The following is a 20,766-nucleotide window of genomic DNA, read 5'->3' on the forward strand; positions in this document are numbered from 1 at the left end:
CCTCCGCCATTTTCTGCAGATTGGCACCTCACGTCACATCATTTTACCGAAGTCAGCCCTATAGCTTCGGCGCAGTACCGATCACTGACGTTTGTCAACAAAACTTCTGACAAACTTGCTTGACTCTTGAGACAAGCTAAATTACACCATATTGTTAATGACATTGAGCATACATTTTTTTAAATACCTTCGCGAAGTAAAACTTCTGTACGTAGTACTTATTATTATTCTGTGATAGTGCATGCTCAGTCATATGGGTGAGTAGGAGCTTCTGCAAGCGCATGTGATCTTGTGGAGCGCCTGGAACCAGTCGTCATGAAGCTGGAGCGCCAGGGGAATGTGCTGGTCGTCTCCCACCAGGCCGTCATGCGCTGTCTGCTCGCTTATTTCCTCGACAAGTCTGCCGGTAAGTGCGAAATTTTGCTAGGATAGGATGGTGCTTGTGAGACCTGGTGACTTGGAGAACGAAGCCGAGTGTCCTCATTGTCTTTCACCAGATCGTAAAGAGGCGTCTACACGTTTATTTCCTCGGCAAGTGTACTGGTGAGTGTCTGGTGCTGGTACAAGTGTTTAATACCCGTTGTCACCATCAATCCCTAATTTTTAAGTGACCCCTATGAAAACAAAATTCCTGTTATGTGTTACCATAGGGGTCACTTAAAAATTAGGGATTGATGGTGAAAACGGGCTTAAGAGACCTAATAGCGTCATTGAGCTTTTTTCAAAAGTCTGCTGGTGGAAGTGCTTCTTTAGCGTCACGAAGTCCATCAATCGGTTTTCCTTACCAAAAAAGTGGGGCAAACCCATTGAATCTTGACCGGAGCAATGGTTGCGCGCACGTACCCCTTGTTATTTTTATTATTTCAGACACTCCCTCCCTCTCTCTCTCTCTCTCTCTCTCTCTCTCTCTCTCTCTCAAGAGAAAGATCTCTCTATCATTTAAAATGGCGACAATTTCTAACATAAACATAAACCTTTCCAGAGGAGCTGCCCTACTTACACGTGCCGTTGCACACGGTGATCAAACTCACGCCGGTGGCCTACGGCTGCCGCGAGGAGCACATCAAGCTGTCCGTCGCCGCCGTCGACACGCACCGCCCGAAACCCTCTGTGAGTTGCACCTTAATGCTGTAGACACAAGGCTCATATTAGTACCGATGCACCGCTCCAAACCTTCTATGAATTGCACTTTAATGTTGTAGAAAAAAGGGTCTTGTTAGCACCAGAGTAAATACAAATTAGTAGGTCATCTTCGCCTAAACTCTGTTGCACTTTAATGCCGTAGAAATAAGACTCGTTTTAGCACAACAACTTGCGTGCGTGTGCGTTGCGAAGATAGACAATGCGCACGCGATAATGACTCGTAATGGTATAAGGAATAAGAACTAAAGTCTGCCTGTGTGTCATCAAAACGCGCCACTCAAATTACCTTTTTAAGTAATAGGTGTCGTATTTTACCTGTAAAAGGCCTTTATAGTGAGACACATGGGACATAATAAAATATCCCAATGCGGGTCATTGAAACTAAACAATCTATGTATGAAAAGTACATAGTTAAAAATGATCTTCAATATGACAGAAATAATAATTAATTAGTTGTCAACTGTCGATAACTTCTGAACGTAAAGGTCGTCTAAAAAATAATTTGCGCACATGCTTAAAAAAGCGCTTTTACAATCAATAGCTCACTACGAGCTGTATCTGCTCTGCATTCGCTATAAAATATCAATCTGTAAATGGAATAACAACAATCTTTGTGTACTACTTTGTATATTATAATGATTTATAAATAAGGTATAATTTTATTGAACTCACTATTTTTAACACACTGCTTATTGATGTTTCTGTACACCTTGTTTTTCAGTGCGTAAAATCAACAATGTTTTTTTTTTCCTATAAAACTTACTTTTAAATTCTTAATCTGTTGTGGATCCCAGTTTCTTTTAATATCTTTTTCAATAATTTAATCTTATTAATAAACGCTCCAATTCTTCAAAATGCAAACGCATAAGATGTTAATATTACGAGTATATCTTAAATAAATTTTTATACAAGTTCAAGCAATGTTTACCTTTTTGTATTGACTATTTCAGTTGAATATGTTTTTTATAAAAATAATTCAAAAAAATCAAACTTAATACTAAACACGTCTAAAGCCCGGTCTCTGAGCACGTAGAATTTTGTCCATTGACCCTAAGCTACCCATCCTTATCGCTCGCGCGTAATTATATTGCGACGGGCGCCCGCAGTGAGTGTGCGAGCGCAACAGCAATATAATTACGCGCGAGCGATAAGATTGGGTAGCTTGGGTCAATGGACAAAATTCTACGTGCTCAGCGACCAGACTATAAAAATAAATCATCTAACATTGCTCCAAAACAACTTAAACCCCAGTTTACCCCCTATTTACCCCCCTTTTGGTTCACAACAGATCTCGGAGGAGGACGGAGCGGAGGACACGTACGCAAAGAGTGAAGCGAGCATGCCTAGCTAGCGTAGAGTAGTGCCGCATGACGACTAGGGAGGGGCCTTGGGCTAGGTTGTCTATGGTTTACTTTATGGATGTGTTGCCAGTCATGTTGTTTTCATATGCAAAGATTTATTCACAGAGACAATTTAGGTACAAAAATGGTGTTAAAAGAGAAGTCCAGCTTATCTCACTAGTGAAGATGGCATTGTGTTGAATAATTCGGCCGGAATCCGATCTTTGATTGTCGAAAGTTGAACATCGTATTGAAAAAACTAAATAAGCACGTCGTCGATATAAATAAGCAACTCTACCGAATTTTTGCATCTGTCCATCCTTCTCACTCGAAGCGAGATTCCGATATGAGCGACAGCGATAGACAGACCTGAAAAGACGTAAACTGCATTAGGCAAATGCCCACAGTTTGAAATAGTAAAAATGTCCATCGATCACAATTCTGATACGTCCAAATATTCAGTGGAATAGCATAGGCCACCAATACATGTTATCTATTCGCAATTTTGTCTCTAATATCTATGGTCTGGTCTTTGATTTAACTGCCTGCCAATCTGTGGTTGATAAACCACGCCCTATTACATTGAAATGTCAACATGACTGCGACATAATTATTTGTAAATGTAAATCTTTAATTACTGTTTTTGTAAAAAACATTTTTTCTTCTTGAATTTAAACCTTTACTGAACAACATGTAAAATTTTCTTGAACAAATATTATGACTTTAATCTCTTATTGTCTCAAAATATCTAAAATTTTAGCGCAACAATCAAAATTATTTTAAGCGCTAACTAATTAAGTTTTGTGTAAAAACTAGTGTAATTTTTAACTTAGGTAGTAACCTTTTTTACTTTTTTATTTGACGTTATGAAATAATGTAGCTTACGAATTTATTTTAAGAACACGCGTGGTATTTTGTCCTATGTTTAGTTTAATGTGTGTACATTTGTTTTCCAAATCATATAATTTACCAAGGCTCCATCCCAACTAACGCATTTGAGAACCGAAAACTCGCATTCACAAATTCAAGAAGACATGAAATCTAAAAGTTAAGTCTTTATTCTTTTCCAAATTTGGTGGGGGCCTTTTTACTAGAGTTTGTTTTTTAATTTTGGGTTGTCACTGGCTGAAAAACTTTCTTTCTTTTTTGTTTTCTGGTGTTGGTGCGGTTTATCTATGGGTGCACAGATTAGTCTAACTTGGGGCTAAATTTACAGTTTTTTTTACTATTGGCTTTTAGATAACGAACGAATGAAGGCGGCAGATTTGAAATGCTTTTTTTACGCAAAAATTGCAAGTCGATTCTTAAATGTGAACCTTAGGGTTTTAAGAAAAGATTTATGAATAAATACATTACAGCCGCAGTACTCATCGAGTCATCTAGTCACTAATTCCTTTAATAAGTAATAGAGATAAATATTTGTATAGTTTTCAATTTTATCTCATTTCGATAACGTTCAAAATATAGTGGCAATAATCCAGCCGGTAAAGGGTTTTATTTCGCGGAAAATGCGAATATAATTATATTGAATGGACCTTAAAGGTATCACATTATTACATGGTGTTCGTGGGGTGTGTTCCATTAGTGTATATTTGTATGAATCCGCCGAGTCTCACGCGTTCCGGCTGCGTTTCATGCAAATATCGCTTGTATGGAACACTTCCCTCGTCACGTTGCTGTAAGTATGCTGTGTTTAAAAACTAAATCATAGTTCCAACAGTTTTTCATTTGCATTCCTAAAGTTAGTTAAATTACAGCTATCAGCTTATTACAGCATGTTTTATAATCCATAGTTATAATCGGCTTATTTACTACAAAACATAAAAACTCATCTGTGATAAACTGATAATGATAATTTACCCTATAGATCCAGTTTCACTGTGTAATAGATAGCACTAAATGTTGTGTTCTCTACATCCCTCTCGCTCCAACTAATTGCGTCTCGCTCTTGCAGGTGATACCAGCGCCCCCTATCAAGCCGCCCGTGCCGCCGATCATCAACGGAGAAAGCAACGGGGACGAGGAAAGCCAGGCGCATTAACTTGTATGATTAGCTTTGTGAGTTGCCAAAAGTTTGGACAATCTTTAGGGCCTAAGGGGTTACTCCGAAAAACGTCATCCGAAGTTTCAAATGTTGCCATCTCTCTCACGCAAAGCGATATGCTAGCGTGAGCGACGGTGACAGATAGACTTGAAACTACGTTATCAGCTTTTGGAGTAGCCCACCACGTTTTTTTAAAAGCGCCGACAGTGCGCGATTGAAGCCGGATTTTTATTTATTCGTGTTTTGTCGTGATACACCAGAACGGAATCGGTTTCATACACTAGTGTTGTGTGTCGCGTTCTGATGCGATGTGTAAACTGTTCCCGTTCTGATGCGTCACAACAAACGTGACGTCAAACACGTCAGACAAAATAAACCCGACTTTAAAAACTCGCGTTGACGGCGCGAGTAAAAAACGTAGTTTACACAGGCACTAAGATTTATTTTAATTTATTTATATGAATAGAATCCTGTCATCCATCTCGGGATTATGACAGTGCCTTCAATATTGAGCGATTGTCTATGGTTATGAAATATGACCAGAGACGAGACTTTAACGTTAAATCTATGGTTTGTAATTCGACATTTCCGTGGAGTGACTATTGGATTACAATTGTTTTGTTCAAGTGTTATTTATTCGTTAGTTTATTTTTTACATAAAATATGAATCGGAAAGATTGTTCAAACCATTGACAAGTTCTCGAAAGGTGTACTCCATAGACAAAACTAGAATGGATAATCTGTATAGAAATATAGTTGCGACCAATGGGTATTTTACAATGTTAACGAGACGATATGAAAATTGATCATTTCTTTTCATAGTTTGTGAGCTTGGTGTCTGCAGATGAATTTGAGACTGATGTGAATTATAAATTTAAATTCGTAAGTCGCGGTGTCTAAAGCGTGGCTCGAGAACTTCTAACGTTTGATGTTATATACAGATGGCGCTATCTAAAGCGGCCATATTGGATGGATTTTTTGAATAGGAGACTGGTGCAAAAAATACAGAAGTTCTATCAGGGATCACATGAATAAAACTTGATTTTCAGTTCCAAATGTTAAAGACAGTGTAAAAAAAATTGTAACACCTAAACCGTAACTTTGCGACGTTTTTAAGATCACGGAGAAACTCATCTCTTTGTATGGGCCTAAAAGACAGATAATTAATTTAAATATTTTAAAATCCTGACTGAAATTCTACGTTTGTAACGTTATGGTGTTCTCGAGGCATGTATAGTGTATGAGATTGAAAAACATTATGGAAGCTACATTCATGTCCGTTCATAACCAAGAACCAGCGGGGGGCCACAATATCCGAAGATTCTGATGTCCAACGGTTTCCTTTTCTTATACCTTTTATACAAAAACAAGCCTATTTTATGCTAGCGTATCTTTTTTTATGCTAGACAAGGCAGGTATTTGACCGCAATCTAGCTTGCTCGTACGCCGTGTACCGTATTATAGATCGTTTCATCCACGAAGACGCGCCCCAGCAATTTTTGGCCGAGGGAAGCGCGGGGTGAGGGGAGTTTGATCCGAGCAATCCGAGCGTCATTATTGTAGTGTGCGTGTGCACTTATGGATGATTAGCGTGTACCGATAACACTCAAACATTAGCGGAAGAATGGTGGGGCGCGTCTTCGTGGATGAAACTATCTATATTCGTCGACCCTAAATATTGACAACACGTGTACGCCAATTTGACCCTTATTGTACTGTAAACCTTTTATGGCACACATGAATTTGGGTCTTATAACATTTGAGGATCGACTAACAATACGGAGAAAAGTGTGTAATCGCTTGATTGCGCTGAAGCGATATTTTTCCTTAACGCATGCGCGGGCGCTATCCCTATTACACACATGCGGTGTATTTGTTTTTTAATATTTTCACGTCAGTGATCCAATATATAACTAAAAATGAATGCAATGCAAGAATGCTGACTGTATGCAGAGACAGCTTATGTCGTTAAAAGCAGTCTTAAGGTACACTTATCAACCCGGAAAGGGATCAACACCGTATCGCGAGGCGAGGCGTTTACGTTACGATGCGAATAAGTATGCGTTGCAGTAACGGAATTTCTAACCAAGAATACTGACCGCCTCGAGTTGATACCGTTACGATCCGTTTCCGAGTTGTTAAGTGTGCTTCGTCCTTTAAGTGTTGGTAAGTGTTCGTAAACCGTTATAATGTTTTTCAAGTCTTAATGGTTTTTTAACTGGCTCCACTAAAGCTCAATGACCTCATAAACTGTCTATGTATTTTTTCTTACAGCCTAGCATTTTTGTATACGATTTGGACAAAGTCCACAGGACGGGTATGTTTAGTATTTTAACAAAGCTATTTATACTCTCATTCTTATTTACAAAAACTAAAAAAGTTGTACAACACCCGGTTAAAATACTGCTTTGTCTCTTTTCATCTCGTCGAAATCGACTTTTGACAGAAAGTGACAGTCGATGCTTGCTAACCGAAGCAGAGTCGTGGTCTTTGTTTTTGTTTTTATGAATAAGAAAGTTTGGCTTGTATCAAATCGCCAGATATTGCTGTGTAATAATGCCTTGGTTTGCAAAGTCCGATTCGAACGAATTTAGTGATGGATAGATCCTAGTGATATTTATTATTAGATGGAACGAGTGATGGGAAAAGTCGAGGGCCAAATTATATCGGGCTTTGCAAAACGTGGCATTTTTAAGACATTTAAAATTAAAATGGATGTATTATCGTTTAATATTTGTAATCGGCAAGTCAACTAGAAATATTAATATCGATGTTCTTGTAATACTTTTTGTATAACAAAATAATGCATTTTTTTAATCCAAATGTGACGCTTTTAGGTATATTAAAACCTTTTAGCAGCCGTCCCTAAACAGTTTTTTTTGTTTTTGTTTATTTATTATCAAGATGACTAATTATAAATTATGTATTTTATTTTATCATAGAATATTGTATGTGTTTACAATATATTTAATGTCAGCATTCGATGTAAAACCGAGCCTCTGTAGATTTTGTCCATTTTTAATATTGAGCAAAGCTAATTTTTTTGTAAGCCGCTGAAAATATGTATATCTGAATATAAAACTCGTACAATATGCAGATGTATTGTCGGATTTTTATTCAATATAACCTTTTACCTTAAAATTGAAGCGTATACCAAGTGAAACTTAAATCATGACTAACGTTTTTTCAATAAAAATATGTGTACAAGCGGGCAAAATATTAACTACCAGTTAAAGCCTTGCAATGTTGTTCGCCTTGAGTCCTAAAGATGTTTGTCCAATTAAGGGCAGCATGATGGTCATTAGTCAATCTAGCTGTACAACTTAGCCTAGATCGCTAGAAAACTTTGAAAAAGTTAAAAAAAGTGACGAGTAGAAAACTCCAATTCAAAGTAAAACCGATAGCCTTATTCATTATTTTGACACGGACGTGCGTACCGTATAGAAATTAAACAGTGTCAACTTGCCAAACCTACTTGAACGAAACACGATACGGGACATAACAGTACGCCACTGTCTCAATAAGACTAAACAACACTGAACATTGAATATCAACTGGCGTTATTTGTTTGAAAAAATATCCCATGATTTAAGTTCCACTTTTTATATTATCTTCAGCTCTGAAGGCTAAATCCGGGACTACATTCTGTCCTAAGCTAGCCGCGCTAGAGATTCCCGAATAATGTGCCTCCACGCCTATACATATTTTTATATGCTACATCGTTTTGTCTACTCTCCAATCATTCAATCATATTGATATACATATTATATTAGCTGTACGAATATGAATTTTTACAAATGGCTATGTATATTAAATGTAATAATGTAAAATGTTAATTTAATTTTTATTTAAATATAAGTGTAATGTAAGTGGGTGTCGTTGTTTTATTTCCTAGTTTATTAAATAAAATACATAATACGAAATTAATAACACACTACTCTTACTTCTTAATGTTGGGCAGTAAAGTTCCTGCGATTAATTTAGTGAGAACCGGGTTCTAAACGGTTCGTATTAAAACAATGCTAGGTAAGTATGTAAATAAGAGTAAGGTATGTTTGTTGTAATGTTCTGGCGCTAATGGGCAGTCAGAGAAGTCACAACGAAAAGTCGTGGGTTCAAATCCCATCTAAAGTAATCGAGTTTCCAAGTGAAATTCGTCTAAAATCTTGGCGTAAATCATGAAGCTAAGCGTACATTGAAGAAAGTGGCCTAAATACACGTGTAAAAAATGAACGCAGTTACTTACACCCTGTATACTGTATCCTGAGCAATTTAGTCTCGTGTCTAATCGTATTCCAAAGCCAGTGTCGACAACCGTGAATAGACGAATACAAATGTAGACGCTCTGTTTTGTTTTTCATAAAAAACTATTACCATACCATACCTAACACGAACGATATTTATTCGTGCTCCGGGCACTGTATAGGTATAGTTCAAATCCTTGAATTCGATAGGCTCACAATTTTCCTCATACTCGTATGTAAATCACGTTAGCAAAGGACAAAGACACCTAACGCTTACAATAAAGTGGCGACGTAACGGGTCAGCCCGTATCGAGCGCGGTCACTCAATCATTTATCGGGGGCGAAGTCTGCAGCTGCAGTCTGCACTTCCGAATCATTATATAATTTAGCGTTTCAGGCGAACGAAAAATAGGTTGAATTTACAACTTGTAAAATGTTAGCTGTTGAAAAAATACATTATGAATTGAACAGTTTCCAGTTTGTTACCTTTGAATAGCTTTGAATTTAATATTGGAATTTTTGTGTCTCGTCGACGATTTCTTAAAACATCGAAGTGATTACAAAATTACCCCTTATGTTTGAGAATGCAGTCCAAACAGAGCACTTTTTTGGAGACATAAAGCCTACTACAACTTTTAGTTTCGGACATCGACAACTTACTATTACCTTAAACTGGGATAGGTAGGTAAGAAAGTTATAAAAGAAATATCCAAGTTTAATTTTAAGCACCTAAAAGTATTGCATCGTTCAAAACCCACACGCATCTATCAATAATAACAGGCGAGACGCGAAGGTCTGTATGTATTTTGGAGATGAAAGGGAAAAGTGATTCCCTATCTATAACGATATACGTGAGCCCGCGGCGCGGCGGGGGACAGGAAACGCGAGGTAGCAACACACACCCTTCGTAAAACGGTAAAATAAACGAATAACGCGGGACAGACAGACTAAGCCCGCCAAACCAAGCATTGGGAACAAAATTCTTTTATGAATTTTGAAATGCTTATACCTATTCGAAATCTCTTTAGTTAGAATACCTACTACCTACGTAATAGGTGGGAGATTTATATCAGTGATCGCTACAATAAGCCCTAATTTTTGTTGCGTCATGAGTAAAACCCTGACAAACGCATTCTTGTAAGCAGTGGCCGTGTCCACCGAACCCAGTTACTGAGAAATAACACGTGGCTCTTTGTCATTCTTGTAAAGGGACTCTTGATGCACCGGCTTTAGGTTTATTATCACATGCGTGCGTTTTGAGAGTCATCACTAAGTAATACGAGTAGTACGTTTTTAAAAATCAACAGTTTTATAAACATTTCAGACGAAGTGAATTATTTAACTGACTACAATGATATTAAAGTATAATATCATTGACTGACTATCAATCAATCATTATAATATACAAACATAGCGGTCGCGCTATGGTATACCTACCTAACTAACTACATGGAGTTAAAAAGCTAAGATTCTGATTCTTTGATTAAAAACGCTCGTGCACATTTATGTCCCCAGTAGAATTCGAATCTGCTACCGTGTCAACTATAGCACAAACTACCTATAAGTAGGTACACGCGACTAGCATCGCCAAACGCGGGGTCTGTTTTTCAAATTACAGGTAGAAAAGGTAATACGGTAAAAATTAAAAGACTTATGAATTACTTAATACGAAAATAATTTATATCTTGTCGCTTTTTAAGTTACCAAAATAATTTAATGATGAAAAACAGTTCTTAATAATTAGGGTAATTCTAATATTACGTCCGGACGTTTAGTGAAACAATATTGCCATATTAGTAAAAAAAAAATTAACTTTACCAACCATACGCAGACAGAGGTGAATACCTAGTAGGTCCTGTATTATTTGTCTACTAATAAGCCACAACATTCAATAGCAGTGGTGCGAATTGATATTGATTTACTGAGCCCCGGGAAAGGTATGGGTAACAGATGCATTTAGGGCGACCTACATATAACTATAGTACGAAACGTCCGACGGGCGGTTGCCTAGATAACTAGGTACATGACGAACGTCCACTTTGGTACATACAAACACGAGCAATCAATAAAATACGTATATAGTCGGGCTTATACTCCCGCCTGTCGTGTGCCTACAGTACATGCCCGCGACTATGTATCGCTAGACTTGTAGAATAATAAAACGAATGGAGTAGCTTTCGTTTTGATTTATTTAAATAACAACTTAACTAATTGCTTACTTTACTACTACCAATTAGACACCTACTAATTTATGTAGTTGCATGAACTGCCTACGAAGCATTAAGTGACCTTCTTTTATGATAAAAATTAACCAAATCTTAGTCATAGTTAATAAGCATTGCTAAATTATATAATAATTAATAAATTAATGCCACTTTATTAAGTAATCGTGATTAACTAGCACATTAACGGTAGTTTAGTAATTAATTACAATCGATTAAAAATATCGATTGATGACCATAGATCTTTAGTACATCCTTTCGTCTGTGGAACTCAGCTGTCATTGACGTTTTCGACATTTGAAACGTATTTTACGAAATGAATTTTTCTTTAAAATTTCATAAAATCTTATATAATTTCTATAAAATGACTAGTTTTTTAATGAAGTTTCATTAAAAGTTGTGATTGTGCTTACCGAATTAACTGTGTTTTAGTAAATTGGAGTTAACAATAAACAAAAAGTTTTACGTCAAGATGGTTTCGACTCTGAATCTTGAAGAAAAATATAACAGAGGTGCGCCATATTTTGATTTATAAAACCCACTTTTACAAATAACTTTAAAACCTCTATAACAGTGTTTAAATGTTACAGTACGAAGAAGTTTTTGCTTTTATTTGGACATCCCAGACCATGGATTGGCAAGGACAATTTCACGTAGGATTCAAGATATTGGACTGGTAAGTACACCATCCTTCTATTTTTGCCGCCAAAACATTACTCTCGTCTCACAAAGTACATAAAAAGTGAATCTATGTAATTTTTGGTTATGTATTCTTGATAATATGATAAGAAATTGTAAAGTAATTTATTACCGTAGTCAAGAATTTGATATTGAGCAACCTCAATTTGTTCGCATTGCATACGTTCCGTTGTACAATATCTTGCCAGGTTAATGTTGGTATTTATTCACAATCGCCTTGTTTCATTAATAAATAATAATCAATTAATTTAATTAATACTCATTTAATTAAAACCTTACATAAATAGTATCAATTCAGTATATTTTTTGTGTATTTATGTTTAATTACTCGGATGAATTTTGCGTACTACGGAACAACTTCTTTACGACGGACCAATAGCAACGCTTTCCCCCTCCACTAAACTGAAACAACACTAGCGCCTCTCGCGACCAAAACAAAAATTTAACACGAAATATCTCCATCTTGTCTGACAGATTTGTGTTTGTTGTTACTTTTTCGATTTTCTTCGGCAAATGTGTATAAAAAGCGTTAAAAAGTGTTCTATTTATTGCATAAGTAACCAACAATTACGTTATATATCAAGTGAAGTAAAGTTTCCAAGACTGTGTTACATTTCGAGGTAAATCTAGCAGTGACGAAGTGGTCGTCTCAGTGACTAGTATATAGTTACTTATTTTTGTGATAAGCGGAGCGCGGGGGCCTAGCGGGCGGCTTTTGTGTAAGTATACACATCCTATATTACCCACACGTGCGTACCGACACAGCGGTTGTGTCAGATTTGTTCAGAAAAAGGTTCGAAACCATCGATGTATCTGTATGGAGCGCGTAGCTTGCGTTCGATTTTAGGTCATCTTTTGTACGGTCGCGTTAGAGTCGCCGCCGCAGCGCGAAATGCAACGGGCCGAGGCCGCGCGCCGCGCTCTCTCGCGTTATAGTGCACTACATCCATTTTAAAAGCCGTTTGAAATGTAGTTTCCTTTGGGTTACGCGTGTGTATGCTTGATTTTTGACAGTTGATATTGCTTTTCTATTGTCATAAAGATGTGGATCTTATGGTGTTAAGGTTAAGGGTGAGTTTTGTTTGTGGTGGTTTTGAGTGTTATTTTTTTGCGCGGGACGGTTGGCGCGATCGGCCGAGGGCGCGCTGCGTCGCCCGGCGTCCACGGTGTCGGGCCGATTTCAAGGAAAACTCCATGATGTGTCGCGTTGCCGCGTCAATAACTAGCGCCGGGCTCCGTCGCTATAACACGCCCCGCGCGCCCATTGTTCCCCAGCCTATTTATGTACTTCAACTTTTTATTGCTAACCTGCCCACTTTCCTCAATGTCAGCGCGATTGCGACATGTGTACATATTGGGTCACTATAATGCTGACTTTCACATAAAGTTCAAGTCAGTTCAAAAACATGCATACCAAACACTTGTTGACACTACAAATTATTCTTATTAGAGTTGCCATGGAGTTCTCAGTTGATGTATTAATTTAAGGAAGCAATTTTTGAAGCTGGCAACTTGAATATATATATGTATTATCCCTATGATTGTCTACATAAAGCCTTTCGTTCAGTTTTTGTGGAATAAGATGTTATCAATGACCGCTACTCAATGCAAGAGTGTTGCTATCATTGCTGTGACAATACATTGTGAAAAGATTGCTAACTGTATCATTTCATGTTAATGACACTATATTATTTCCAATCACCTATTGATACATATTTTCCAGTAGACCTATTAACTGGAAAACCTTTGTTTTTTACTCAAACAACTTCCATTATTGAAAAATATTTTAATGTGTATAGGTAACTACCTAATTCTTGTTCAGAAAACAGTATAAAAATGACATATTCAAGTGAAGTTTATTTATAAAATTAAAGGTTAAATATTTTCCTTGTTACATAGCAAAATACATAATAATTAATTTATGAATTCATATTTATTGACAAATATCATTTTTCATCAAAAACCCCTTATGATGAAGATTACTAAGTTATCTAGAACAGCACTGTGTGTGAGACACTTGATTACATAAAAAATACATAACATGACTGATTACTTATTGATAAACTGACACCAACTCTAGAGAATGTTTGTTCGATCAGCCTGTACATTTTACAAATTTAAAATGTAAAAATTTCAATGTAACTGCTTACCGTGACATTGTTTTATGCTTCAATAAAGGCCTATTCCCACTTAGACAGACCGTTTAGTTTTAGTCCAATGTAAACATGGTACGGTACACTGTAGACAGATCAAGAAAACAGATGATCTGTCTGTCCAAGTTGGAACAGGCCTCAAGTGGTTGCAACTTGTATTATAATTTTCCCTCATATAAAAGCGCTTTTTGAAAGCCTATGCAGATTTTTCTTTCTGTCAGTGGCCAAACTGTAATCAGATGCGTTCAGTGTTTTCTTATTCTTATGCCCGTTTTCATCATCAATCCCTAATTTTTAAGTTACCCCTGTGGTAACACATAACAGGAATTTTGTTTTCATATGGGTCACCCACAAGGTGGACCGACGACCTGATAAAGGTAGCAGGAAGGTGCTGGATGCAGGCCGCTACCAACTGTGCGATGTGGAAGTCATTGGGAGAGGCCTATGTTCAGCAGTGGACGTCCTGTGGCTGAAATGATGATGGTGATGATGATGGGTCACTTAAAAATTTGGAATTGATGGTGAAAACAGGCATTACCCCGTTATTAATAAAAAGTTACACCTAGGATGAAGTCTGCATTAAAATTACATTTCCATACTAAATGACAAGTTAAGCCAGAGTTCAACTAGGGTGTAACTTTTATTAATAAAACCCTTAAAGAGATGCCATGCTCTTCTTAAATCACGTTCGTTCGTTTCAGCCAAATGACGTCCACTGCTGGACAAAGGCCTCCCCCAAGGTTTTCCATAATGAACGGTCCTGCGCTGCCCGCATCTAGGCTCTTCCCGCGACCTTTACCAGATCGTCGGTCCACCTATTAGGAGGCCTGCCCACGCTACGTCTTCCAGCCCGTGGTCACCACTCGAGAACTTTTCTGCCCCGACGGCCATCGTCTCTTTCTAACCTGCAGAAAATAACCGAGTTTCTTTCTCTTTCCAGCAACAAGAGGTGTTCCTGACATCACGGGTGACTCACGTGGTGTGCGACACGCGCGCGGCGTCGCCGGCGGTGCGGCCGGCGGGCCCGCGCCGTGAGCGCCGCGCCGATGCGATGCTGCAGCGCGTGCGACGCGACCTCGTGCCGCAATCGCCGCACCATAGCTACGTGCAACTCACCGTGCAGAAGGTGAAGGGAATGGAGAAGGATTTAGGCCCAGAACAGACGGTGAAACGCAACTGCAACGAAACTGCAACTTTCTGATGAATGAAACTGAAAGTTTCAAACTGGTCGCGTCATGTGTGGTCTCTCAACGGACAGAAACTTAGATCCAACTCAAAAGTAACTAGCAGTTGCGGTTTCGTTGCAGTTGCGATTCACCGTCTGTTCTGGGATTTACGCTTCAATCACGCCGACGCGTGCAGAGCGCCGACGCGATCACAGGCCAATGACAGGTCACGCTCTGCACGCGTTGGTGTGGTTCAAGCGTTACACCAGACGATCTAAGCGCACTGATTGCGACCGGTGTGAATCGCCCTTGACTGTTAAGGCAGCGATTTGCGCTGCGACAGAGATAAGCGACCGAGACGAGGGACCGCGATCGTTACTTGACTAGGCAATGTTTAAGCGTCAGTTCGCGAGTGAGACAGATACCTAAGTCAAGTAACTCTTGTCTCTGTCACGACGCGACGACGCGAACCGCCAACTTTAGGCCTGGTTTCCACCAAATCCGAGAGATGTGTTTGAATAACCAATCAGATTTCTGTACCGAAGCTGAGCGGAGAGGTTGGGAAATAACGAAATCTAATCTGTTATTCAAACACTCTTTTCTATGCTTTGGTAGAAGAATCACGCGTGATCGGAGCGCAGTGGGTCGTCCAGTGTGAATCAAACTATAGATCGTTTCATCCACGAAGACGCGCCTCACCAATTTTTGTCGAGGGAAGCGCGGGGTGCCGTTTGATCCGAGCAATCCGAGCGTCATTATTGTAGTGTGCGTGTGCACTCATGGATAATTTAACGCTACCGATAACACTCAAACATTAGCGGAAGAATGGTGGGACGCGTCTTCGTGGATGAAACGGTCTATATTGGATAATGAGTTGCAATATGCGTAATGAGTATACAGTCTCGGTTGTAGGCATCATGCTCTTGACTGTATACTGACTGTGCTCCTCTACTTAAAAACCTAAAAGGCTATAAAAATGGTTATGCATCTATCATAAAACAAAGATACAATAGTGATGGATCTGCATACATAACATTTTGAAAGCCTATTTCAACATCAGTTTTAGCATCTTGAATGATTTTTTATCAACAAAAGCAGGATAACTAAACTACCTAGTTACTAAACTTTTCTATTTCATCTTATTGAAGTTTTTATGAAGTGTAATATGCAAGTGTATCAATCAATATTTAACAAAATTATAGAACTTCAAGATGGTAAAATGAATGTATGAAAATGCCATGTAATTGATCCTTGTAACAAAACTTATTTTCTTGAATTGCTTGACTCCATAGTCACTTCATGTTGGTTCATATTATAAAAGCAAAAGTTTAATCATGATCTGTAATGTCTGCAAACTTAATTTCATGTTGATGTTAATAATTCATTACAAAAAGTGCAATGTCTAGTTTTCCTTGTGTATTGCACAATTTTGGATGTTCAAACATTGTAATTTCTAAAGATTAGTGTCATCGAAACAGTGAATACAAAGACTTATGCTTGTGTAGTATCATCCTCATTTGCTTACAGATATAGCATTTTTATTGGAAAAAAAAAGTTTGACCAAGATATAAAAATGCTACATGTGATTGTGCTTATTCATTTTGCATCCATTTTTGCATGCTCTAACCACTAACATTCTTCTTAATTTTTTCTGCCGCTTTTCTTAGACTAACCTGATTTTCTTTCTTCAATTATTCCTATATATTTTACAGCATATTTATTAATCTTTCAGGCTATAAGTCTATTGGATAAACTGTATGACACATTCTTCACGGCGCCCCGTAAAGCGCATGTCCGATTCTTCACTAAACATTTTATCAAGATTGAGTTTTTGGACAAGTATGGATCAACCTTTCTTCTAAGAATTGTATCTTTTGCTTTGCGTAGTCTACAATACCTTTTTATTTTCAGGGTGTGTAGACCAGTGTACAAGGAATTTGATGAGTGGCCAGAGATATCGGTAGAGCCTGATCTCCCAAAGAAAGAGAAGAAAGAATCTCCAGATAACCAAACTACTAATACTACCAACCCTATACAGTATCAGCAAATCTTAGGTCAAAAGTAAGTAGAAATTAGCATTGACATTAATATTCATCAAGTTATATTGATTGAAGTGTACAAATCAACATAAAAAATATGAACTACATTTATTATTGTCCAAATTAATTTAAAGTCTTGACCTCTTCTTTATTTGTTCTAAACCATAAAAATGCTGTTGCTGTCCTTTTTTGTGTCATAAATTGTCACTTTTACACATCATCATATCTAACCCAACCAAAATTTCCAGAATGACGCGAAAAAGCAGGCCGCGGATCAAAGAAAAAGAAGAGAAGGAACAAAAGGCTGGTTACTGTGAGATGTGCAACGCGGACTATGCCGACGCCGCGTTACACCGTCGCTCGCCAGGGCACTTGGCTTTCGTCCGCGACCACGCCAACTTCCTAGCGCTAGACTCCCTCATAAGTTCTGGAGCAGACGTCGCCACCTTCCTAGACAAAGCCACCGTCAACGGCGAAAGGAGATCCCTAAGGAAAATATGCAACGGGGACATAGAACCTAAAAATAAACGCTCCAAAAGATCTCAGAGCCCGGACTCGGCGGTCAACGGACACTCCAGTCCGAGGCGCAACGGCTTAGAAGAAGAGAGGAAACATAATACGCGGTGTGCGAAGCGAACCAATGAGCAACTAGCGGAAGACCGGCAGTATTACAAAGTTGTGACTAGTACTAAATTGCGCTCGAGTGGGGGCTTCCCTACTAAACGAAGAGAGTCACCACCTGCTATGAATGGGGCGAAGCCTCTAGTGGTGAAATTTCGCAAGGTGCGGCGGTCTGAGCTATCAGTGCTGAGTGACGAAGCTGAGCAGTTCATGTTCCCCAAACGGGCAAGCTCTACCAGTTCCACGGCGTCGTCTGATGACGACGAGGTTGCACTCAAAGTACGTATTTGTTGCGTTTCAATATTAGTCATACGCTCGATAAAATAGATAGACGAAAGTCATGATCTGCTTGCCAACAGGAATCAAATGAAATAAAACGTCCCAATAAATTTGAAAAAATATCTGACTTGGAATTATGTAAATCAAGCTTAGAATGGATTTTTGAGAATTTTGCTTTAGTTTCAGTCTTTATTATTACTATTTTGTAGTTAAAATTACCTATGTAAATAAACATTTTCTTATAACTTCAGGTCGTCAACACGAAGCGAAAGAGCCCGCCGAAACCGCAAACACCGGTAGTCAACGAGAGGCGGCGTTTAGCGCGACCTTTAGCCTTGAAAGAGGAGTCGTCCGAAGAGGACAGTTGGCCGGAGGACAAGCGGCGGCGGAAGCGACGGGTGGCGCCGGTCGTCAAGCGAGGGCGAAGGGCCGGGCTCACGCGGGCTATAGAACGTAGAGAAGAAGAGACTGTGGATGAAACCCTATTGCCGCCACCAGAACCGGCGCCCGCGGAGCCCCCGCCGGCCGAGCCCGAAGTCAGCCCCTTGAGAGAGGAACCGGTGGAGAAATGCATGAAGTGGGAGGACGGGAAACTCAAGTACACGCCGGCGGTGGAGCAGTTGGAATTCGCGTTCGAGTCGGTCCCGCGATCCGAGCCCTGGTTCGAGACATTCCGGCGGCAGGACCAGGACCAAGTCGTGGTCAAAAACGTTCACAAGTATTTTGGTGAGTATCCAAAAGGTTTTAGAACATTTCAACTGTGATCGAACACGATTACTGAATGTGAAAGTTTGGACTCAATCATGCATCAACTGTGCGAGTGATTGAGGCAGAATTTCCGCAATAACATTCGGCGAAAATGCAATCAATGCCATAGTTGTAAACATTTTGTTTATACTAATTTACTGATTTATTTTGTTTCAGAACTATACACGACAGCGTCGCCAAAGTTACCGTACGAAATCGGCCAGCTGCCGCCGCTGAAGCCGAACTGCTGCCCGCTGAGCGACCTCGTGAAGCGGGAGGAGAAGCCGGGGCCCTCGCGCGCCTACGGCACCCGCGGCATGAAGAAACAGCGCGTGCGACATCGTGCCCAAGCGCTCGCGGCCCACGACGCGCGCCCGCGGAAGTCGCCGCGCGAACACGCGTCCACCCTCGCCATCCTCGGCTCGGCCGGCCTGCTGCAGCGCCGCCGACCCGACGACGCCAAGTCCACCGCCTCCGAGGACACAACCAGCGACGCGCCCGCCCCACGGCCGGACCCCGCCGTCGCCGAGGCTCACGAAGCCTCCGAGCGTTTACGTCAGTTCCTCTCCGACGTGTTCGAGGACGCCGCCGAGTTCGACATGTCCGAGGCGCCCGCGGACGGCGAGCCCTCCGTCGTCGCGTCCTCCAACGCGCCCGACGTCTCCAGTTTGGTCTCCGAGTGCGAGCGCTGCGACCTCATCCGCAGCGAGATCGAGGCGGGCGTCGCCGAGCGCGCGCGCGGCCGCCGCGGCAAGTTCAAGAAGAAGAACAAGACCGGCTGGCCCAACAAGCGGAAGCGCGCCAAGAAGGACTCGCGCGCCGGCAGCGCCGACACCGCGCCCGGCGACCGCTCCGACGCCGACACCGACACTCGGCAGAGCACCGCCAGCGAGGACGACAGCCCGGCGCCCTCCGACCCCGACCGGACGCTCGACGGCGAGTCCGACGACGACGCCGATCGCACGCTCAAGCGGGAAGCCGACGACGCGTCCGAGGACGAGTCGGTGCAGCTCGACCTCAAAGTGGTCGTGCAGGAGGACAAGGGCAAGGGCTCGCCGGACAAGGACGACAAGCGAAGCTCGCGCTCGTCGCTGTCGGACAGCGAGGACAGGGAACTGCGCAAGAAGCGGCGCGCGCTGCAAGGCCTGCTACTGCAGCCGGTGGTGCGCGTGGCGCGCGTGGACCCGGCAGCGGCGCGGCGCCTGCGCTCGGCCGCGCGCCCCAAGCGCGCCAGGTAGCACCGCCACCGGCGCCCCTAGTGAGCGGTAGAATAGTCGTTATTTATTTTGTACGTGACGTGTCGATGTTCACTTTGAAACTTTCGTCAGTCGCGGCGGCCGGGGCGAGCTATCGCTGCCGAGCTCGTGAAGGTTGTCTGTGGTGTATGAAGGAATTCTCTCGAGCCCCGGCCGGCCGGCGTTGGAAGCAGTATTTTAAGTTTATTCTTGTAGAAAAGTAATATATCTCGAGGCTTGAACCTTCGGATTTATGTGAAATGTAAATAGTTGTAATATATACGGACGTTTCGTCAGACTAGCGTGTCGTATGTGTGTGTGCGAAAGTGCGGTGCATTTAGGCCTTGCGAGCTTAGTCTGTATATAAATGTTACTATGTATGTATGCTTAGTTTTTTTCTTTAAAAGATGATGTCATTAAAAGTTGTATAAATGATTATTCTAACTCTGGAGTTTCATTACATAGGGCACTTCAAAATCTTCAACAACCATACAATAATGTATGTAGAAAACGAGTCCGATTTCCAACTTATGCCTCCTGGGTACACAGTCACAACAGTATGGTTGTTTTTTATAAACAAGGGAAGGTGATGTTTGAGAATACCTAGCCTGCTGCGCCATGTGCATGTGGATTGAGTGATCCTTGCTTCAATCTTAACAAAAATCGAGGAAGTTTTACTTAAAATATGTTAAAACATTGCGATGAAGTTTAAAAATTTATGCCTACCTATGGGAAAATGTGTTCGTTTTAGAGCCTAAATAAATTTAAAAGGCAACAGTTTCTTTCGCACGCACGAGTGTTGTTCAGATTTGTGCAGGCGTTCATTTTTGATGA

The 20,766-nt window shown here is 40.5% G+C and overlaps 2 protein-coding genes across 2 annotated transcripts in view; both read left to right on the forward strand.

Annotated features, from left to right (window-relative positions):
- Positions 1 to 8,401, forward strand: part of LOC135075345 (6-phosphofructo-2-kinase/fructose-2,6-bisphosphatase) — a 63,822-nt gene extending 55,421 nt beyond the window's left edge. The window contains exons 9-10 of the mRNA XM_063969779.1: positions 983 to 1,110; positions 4,438 to 8,401. Of these exons, the coding sequence (XP_063825849.1) occupies positions 983 to 1,110; positions 4,438 to 4,524 (215 nt within the window). The 3' untranslated portion in view covers positions 4,525 to 8,401. The remainder of the gene's footprint in view (positions 1 to 982; positions 1,111 to 4,437) is intronic.
- Positions 8,402 to 13,917: 5,516 nt separating this feature from the next.
- LOC135075469 (serine/arginine repetitive matrix protein 1) lies at positions 13,918 to 20,376 on the forward strand. Its single transcript, XM_063969908.1, has 7 exons — positions 13,918 to 13,987; positions 14,757 to 14,971; positions 16,744 to 16,850; positions 16,923 to 17,072; positions 17,299 to 17,950; positions 18,202 to 18,676; positions 18,875 to 20,376. The coding sequence occupies exons 1-7, from the start codon at positions 13,918 to 13,920 to the stop codon at positions 19,933 to 19,935; spliced, it is 2,730 nt and encodes a 909-aa protein (XP_063825978.1). The 3' UTR covers positions 19,936 to 20,376.
- Positions 20,377 to 20,766: the final 390 nt, after the last annotated feature.

Source organism: Ostrinia nubilalis, chromosome 10 (genome assembly GCF_963855985.1).
Source record: "Ostrinia nubilalis chromosome 10, ilOstNubi1.1, whole genome shotgun sequence".
NCBI lineage: Eukaryota > Metazoa > Arthropoda > Insecta > Lepidoptera > Crambidae > Ostrinia > Ostrinia nubilalis.